The sequence below is a fragment of the Trifolium pratense genome, linkage group LG2 (genome assembly GCF_020283565.1).
Source record: "Trifolium pratense cultivar HEN17-A07 linkage group LG2, ARS_RC_1.1, whole genome shotgun sequence".
In the NCBI taxonomy this organism is placed as follows: Eukaryota; Viridiplantae; Streptophyta; class Magnoliopsida; order Fabales; family Fabaceae; genus Trifolium; species Trifolium pratense.
Window position 1 is genome coordinate 33597365 of NC_060060.1, and position 6884 is coordinate 33604248.

General features: G+C 31.3%; 1 protein-coding gene across 2 annotated transcripts; it reads left to right on the forward strand.

Moving 5' to 3' along the window:
* Window positions 1-2778: 2778 nt before the first annotated feature.
* Window positions 2779-6654, forward strand: LOC123910669 (tubby-like F-box protein 8). Of its 2 annotated transcripts, none has more exons than XM_045961847.1 (6): window positions 2779-3104; window positions 3357-3424; window positions 3942-4371; window positions 4497-4584; window positions 5208-5340; window positions 5748-6654. In XM_045961847.1, exons 3-6 carry the CDS (start codon window positions 4021-4023, stop codon window positions 6457-6459), a joined length of 1284 nt encoding a protein of 427 aa, XP_045817803.1. In that variant the 5' UTR covers window positions 2779-3104; window positions 3357-3424; window positions 3942-4020; the 3' UTR covers window positions 6460-6654. The 2 variants fall into 2 exon arrangements, with proteins under 2 accessions (XP_045817803.1, XP_045817802.1); XM_045961846.1 differs by having other exon boundaries at window positions 2852-3104; window positions 4020-4371.
* Window positions 6655-6884: the final 230 nt, after the last annotated feature.

Below are 6884 nucleotides of genomic sequence, written 5' to 3' on the forward strand. Positions count from 1 at the left end.
CCCCTACGTTTTTTCCTTTTTACTCTTCCGCAACTTAAGTAATGAACATTATAAAGTTAAGGTGTTTTTTGGGTGTCCGCTACCTAAGTAGCGGACGGAAATATTTTGATAATTTCGTAGGGCGCACGAAAAATGTAATAGGGTGGCAAAAATAAACATCTAATTTTTTTTTTTTGGGGGGGGGGGGGAACATCTAATATTTAAACACACTCATTGAAAATAAAAATATATTAATCAGGCCCGGCCCAATGCTTGTGATTATTAGACCCGGAAATTTTGGTGGAATTTTGTGGCCTCTGAATTTTAAGATCATAAAATAATAATTATATATGGTTAACACTAATTTAATTTCAAATTTGCATCAATGGATTATCGGTAAAATATGATTTTTGTGAATGCAAGGCATTGAGTTCGATTCTCAATATTGCCATATTTTTGCTTAATTTTATTCTTAGTTATTTCAAATTAAAATCATTAAATCATTTTTTACAGTCAATTTAATCTTTTTAATCTTATTTACAATGATATTTTTATGTTTTTGCTTCATTTATTTTATTTTAATTTTAAATAGAGGTTATTTTTTCTCATTTTTATTATGGACTTGTTTTAATATTCAAACAAAGTCTCGAAATAGTCACGTCATAGACGAACTACCTTGATATTAATGAACCAATAATATCTCTAAATAATGGTGAAGGTGATCATGCAGAACTTTTTTGCAATGGTGTGAAGCTTCCATAATGATAAGCGAGCATCAACAAATATAGCTGACCTCAATGTTACAGTAGATTTCATAGTTTTTTTTTTTTTTTTTGAATGGCGTTAGATTTCATAGATTGATCATTGAAGTAGCAAAGTATCATAGGAAACTTTGAAAGGAAAATATACAAAAGGAAACTCATTTGGTAGTACTAGTTTTTTTACTCTGAAAAGTAGAAAGATAGAACAATTAACTACGTTTCGGAATTATGTCGAAAATAGAAAAACAAAAGTCAACTCTATTTAAATATCTTTTAACTTTAATATTTGTAATGGATAGGTCGTTTTTTTTTTTTTTAAGTTTTAAATGGGTCAGTATTGTATGGTTATCTTTTAATGACTAGTACTCACATACCCCTTGTTAAGTTACATGAGATTGTATGTTAAGCTATTGTTAAAAAAAATGTTTTTACATGTGGGTTAGAATCAGTATGTAAAATTTTATTTTACATTAAATTTAAATAATTTATTTTTTTACGTGAGATCTCACACATGATTATTGCTCTTTCTTGTCTCTGTACTGCTTCTATATTTTTGGATCAATTAACCTAATTTGGCTTCCATTGATTATACTCATATCCATAGTAATTCCACTCACTCACTTAAAAAAAAAAAAAAAATTAGCCATTAAATTATTTGAAAAAAATATAAATTTAATACTTGAAAAAGTTTAAATAATTAATTTATTACAAATATTAAGCTTAAAAAATACCGGAATATATTTGGCCTAAGATAATAATTTAACGATGCAGATAAGATAATACTAGGAAAGTGCATGACATTACATTCCTTTTGGATCGCCGCAACATTTTCGACACCATTTTGGTTTGGTGGTGGACAACAGGTGGATACGTTACATAAATACTTTATTATGATTGTACATAAAAAAAAAAAAAAAACTCTTTTTATTTATCATCATCATTATTTATTTATTTTGGTCAAGATCATCATTATTTTCTTAATCATAAATTCTATATGTCAGAATATAGTTATTATTGTAGTTAGGGTCGAGAATAGGTCAGACGACCTACAAGTATCTTTGGCCTGACCTATTTAAGTCTGGTCTGACGTGACTTGTTTATTAAAAATACTAGGCTCAGACTTTGAAAAAAAACTTATTTACATCAATAGGCCAGACTCAAACTTTTAAAAAAAAAACCTACAAAGCCTGATAGGCCGGCCTGTTTATATTTAATAATTATTATTTATGTAATATTATTCTTTATATAATAATTTTATTATGACATACTTAACTTTGTCGTAATCGTATTTGTTATTTTATTAGCTTTTAATTCTTGTGCTAATCATTTTATTAGTTTTTTTTAATGTTGCAGAAATTATAAAAATGTAAATGTGAAATAGGCTTTAAGGCCTGTTTAGCCTATTTAAAAAGACTATATAGAGTGATTAAAAAAAAGACTATATAGAGATATTTATGTAACACATGCTTTTAAACAGACTACAAGGTCAGATCAGACTTTAAAAATGCTCAGACCAGGCAAAAAAAAATTGTATTTAATAGGCCGTAGGCCATGCTTAGGCATGAAGAAAAATCGTAGGCCTGAGTCTGACTTGGCCTATTCCCAACCCTAATTGTAGTATAAGATCGTCCAATGGTGATACTATTTTGGATATATACATGTTTTTCCATTAAATAGTTTGGTGACTAAAAATTCTTATGAATAAATAGGCATCCATAATTCAAACTTCAATTTCAACATGTTCTATCCGATCATTATTATAAACAAAAAAAATAATTTTTAAATTTGTTGAAAAATTTAATAAAAAAAATTATTGAAAATTTAATGTATTTAGTCTATATTATAGATCAGATACATTAATTTTTGTTTTGTCTAATGGTCATATACATTAATTTTTTAATAAATTTAAAAAGTAAATTTTTATTTATAATAGTAATCAGAAATAGTATATAATATGATATCCCTACCAAATAAGCTAATTCCCATATACCAAAACATACATATATTATTTTATAATATATTGAAATATACGAAATTCATACAAAAAGTCTTAGAAATTAATGATTAATTAGTTATTTTAAACATGTAGTAAAATAACAATAAAATAATTGAACTTGATTCATTATTCATACTTTTTCATCTAGTTTCATGAACTAGATTCAATGAAATTTTGGAGTCCGGATACAAGAGTGTGAGTAAGAGAGAGAGAGAGAGAAAGAGAGAGAGAGATGAGGGAAGTGTAAGAAACTGAGATGTTACATTGTCTGACCTAAAGCTTTAATCTTTCTGTTTTGTTGCAAAGATTTCGTATCTCAGCTCAGCTCAATAGATTCTACTTTAGCTAGATCTATCCATTTTGCTTAGGTTTGTCATCAAAATCCAAACTTTATTTATTAATTTTTATTTTTCATTTAAATTATCTGATGAACTTTTTCTTCAAATCTTTGAAGTATTTGGTCAACTGGGTTTCTGTTGAAATTACTTAGAAAAAAGTTCATTTTTATTTCCAGCTTATAAAAATCTCTCTTTTAGGTTTGTAGAATGAAAAGGGTAAGCATAGATTGTAAGATTTGAAATTTGTAGATTATTTGATGATTTTTTCTCTAACATTTGCAGATAAAGGGTGGATTTTGATCTAGTTTAGGGGTTTTGATCATCCGAGATTAACTCTCAAGTTATAAGAGGTAATTTCTCTTTCTGCATCCTTTACATTATGATCCTTAATTCCATGTGTTAACAATTAAAGTTAAATGAAAATTATAAGTGATTTTTCCCCTTTCGTTTTCCTGAAATTTAGCTGCTAAATATCTCTGATGACTTTGCTATATTTGTTGTAATAATTTGTGATTTGTTTGCCTAACAAGGTGTTCCATAACCATATAAAGTCTAATCAAGATTTATAGAGCAATGAAGTTATGGTTTATCTCGGTAGAATCAAAACAATGCCATTTTTACTTTAGTAATCTCCACTAACTTATAATGTTTAAACATCCCTTGCATTTGATTCATGTCTCTATGGCTATGTGGATGCTTCAAGTGGATTGTATTGTATGTAAACATAGAAATATTGGATGCTTTCTGATTTGGTTCGTTGCTTCAGAGAGTTTTTTCCGTCTGATAATGCCCAATAATAGTTGAATTCCATCAATGATAAATAAAAGGTTATTTGACTGTTGAGCTGAAATTTTCCTTTGATGGCAGGCTTATGCTCGCAGTGGTTAGATGGATATTGTTTAGAGAAGAGATATTAATATAGTTATTCTTGGGATCCTCCTGCAGAATGTCATTCCGCAGCATAGTTCGTGACGTTCGTGATAGTTTTGGGAGCTTATCTAGGCGTAGTTTTGATGTCAAACTTACTGGCCAGCATCATAGAGGAAAATCACATGGATCGGTGCAGGATTTGCATGACCAACCTCTAGTAATTCAAAATAGTTGCTGGGCGAACTTACCCCCAGAGTTACTATTTGATGTCATTCGACGGCTAGAGGAGAGTGAGAATACATGGCCTTCACGAAAGCATGTAGTTGCATGTGCTTCTGTTTGCCAATCTTGGAGGAATATGTGCAAGGACATTGTTAAGAGCCCTGAGTTCTGCGGCAAACTTACGTTTCCTGTGTCCCTGAAGCAGGTTGGTTGCATTATTTTGTAGTTCATCTCACTTTTTTATTAACAACTTATTACATTTATGTTGAGATAACAATGATAGTTGATATGGTATTAACATGCTAACATTTCGTTCGTTTCACTTTTCAGCCTGGGCCACGAGATGGAATCATTCAATGCTTTATCAAACGAGATAAATCTAACTTAACATATCACCTATTCCTTTGTTTGAGCCCTGGTAAACGCTCTTCTCTTACACGTAATTATCCTTGAGTTTATATGGTTTTACGTTCCGATGCTTCTGATGTAATTGTGTAGATTTGTTCTGATGTGATGTATCGAAATTCAGACAGCTTAGTTCTTTTTTGTTTTGTTGAAGTTACCGGATATATGAATGTTTTGCGGCTGCATGTGTGTGTATGTTTGCATGGATATTTGATTTGCGCTGATGCAATTAATAGTATTGGACGGTACTTTTGGAAATGGTCATTATTAGTTTGTGTTCACAATTTCCATAACAGTTATCACCCTGTTTTTTTTTCTCACTTTGTGATGATTGATACTACAAGTCCCTGATATCCTTTGTTTGATATCCATTAAGTTAGGGTGAGGCTTAACGATTTATTTTGTCGTTTTATATTATGGAGGTATCTTATTATGTAGTCAGCTAAGATTTGATTTTCTTCAGACCGATAAAATTAACAAGTTTTGTTATTTTATACTAATTTTTTTTCCTACCGTGTGATGTGTGTTATGTTTTTTATGTTGATGTAATGAATCGTCTTTGCACTATTATATTCTAGTACATGCTGAACTTAAGTTTTTGTTCACATTTCTGTTTTATTTGATTTGACTTTGCAGCTTTGTTGGTTGAAAATGGAAAATTCCTTCTTTCTGCTAAGAGGACACGGAGAACAACATACACTGAGTATGTTATTTCCATGGATGCTGACAACATCTCAAGATCAAGTAATACTTACATCGGAAAGCTGAGGTAACTTACTGCTTGCAAATGTTTGTCACCCGGTTTATTCTGTCATTGACTACGTTAAAAATGTCTTTTTGTCGATAAAAATACTGTCAAAACTACTATGGTTTAAGACTTGGACTATCAAAATGCATTCTAAGTTCTAACTCCTAGAAGTATAAAAGTGAATCAATGATCGTGCGAAGGTGTAAAGTAAATTTTTTTACCTTCATAATATTTAGATTCACATATATATAATTATTTAAGAATATGCTGTAATTGTTATTATCAAAGGTAATAAATAGTCTAGGGTTTTTATTTCATAACTAATTTTCCACTTATGTGATGCAGATATATCTTTGTTTGCTATTCATATTTTCAAGACAATTTACCGTTTTTTTTGTTTTATTTATATTATTATTTTGATACACCAGATCAAACTTTCTTGGAACAAAATTCATTATATATGATACACAGCCTCCCTACACTACTGCTCATATATGCCCTCCGGGGACTGGGAAGACGAGCCGCAGATTTTCTAAAAAGGTATCACCTAAGGTCCCATCCGGGAGTTACAACATAGCTCAGGTAACATATGAACTAAATGTGCTCGGTACTCGAGGCCCAAGGAAGATGCACTGCATTATGCATTCAATACCAAATTCAGCACTTGATGCGGGCGGCTCCGTTCCCGGACAGCCAGAACTTATTCCCCGTTCCCTGGAGGACTCATTCAGGAGCATCTCGTTTTCAAAGTCTCTAGATCATTCCATTGAGTTCAGCAGCTCGCGGTTTTCTGATATCGGGGGATCCTATAATGAGGAAGATGACGGCAAGATGAGACCTTTGGTTCTGAAAAACAAGCCTCCAAGATGGCATGAACAATTACAGTGCTGGTGCCTCAACTTCCGGGGACGAGTAACTGTTGCATCTGTTAAGAACTTTCAGTTGATTGCGTCCACCCAACCACCTGCTGGCGCGCCGACACCATCTCAACCAGCTCCACCGGAACATGATAAGATAATTCTGCAATTTGGCAAAGTTGGGAAAGATATGTTCACCATGGATTATCGGTACCCTTTATCTGCATTCCAAGCTTTTGCGATATGCTTGAGCAGCTTCGACACCAAGTTGGCTTGTGAATAGGTTTAATCATGAAGCAGATATTAGTCTTTAAAGTGAACTAATCAAACTTTTGTGATGGTAAAATTCTCTTTGTTTTTATCTCTTTGTCCTATTCTTACTACTAGTGTTTATGGGATTAGGCCATTGTTATTGCTCAGATATTATATGACTAAATTGTAACCGGTGTAATAGGGTTTAAAGCATTTTTAACTTAAATTGTTGCTGTGTTTCTTTCTCGGTAGATTCATGCGTATCGATACTATGTTATCCTTTTACCAACAAACTATCAGGTTGTCAAAAGGAGAAACAATCTACTAGTATTATGTTAAATATGTTTTTGGTCTTTATAACAACAAAAAAACAGCTACTAAATTTGCTTTTGATTTCTAACAAAGTTTTAGTATATTTTTAAGCCATAGAAAGAAAATTAATGTGCTTTTAGTCCT

Coding starts and splice junctions, on each gene's coding strand:
- LOC123910669 (XM_045961847.1), top strand. CDS start 4,021: ATGTCATTCCGCAGCATAGTTCGTGACGTTCGTGATAGTTTTGGGAGC. Junction 4,372..4,496: donor TTCCTGTGTCCCTGAAGCAG/GTTGGTTGCATT, acceptor TTCACTTTTCAG/CCTGGGCCACGAGATGGAAT. Junction 4,585..5,207: donor ATTCCTTTGTTTGAGCCCTG/GTAAACGCTCTT, acceptor TTGACTTTGCAG/CTTTGTTGGTTGAAAATGGA.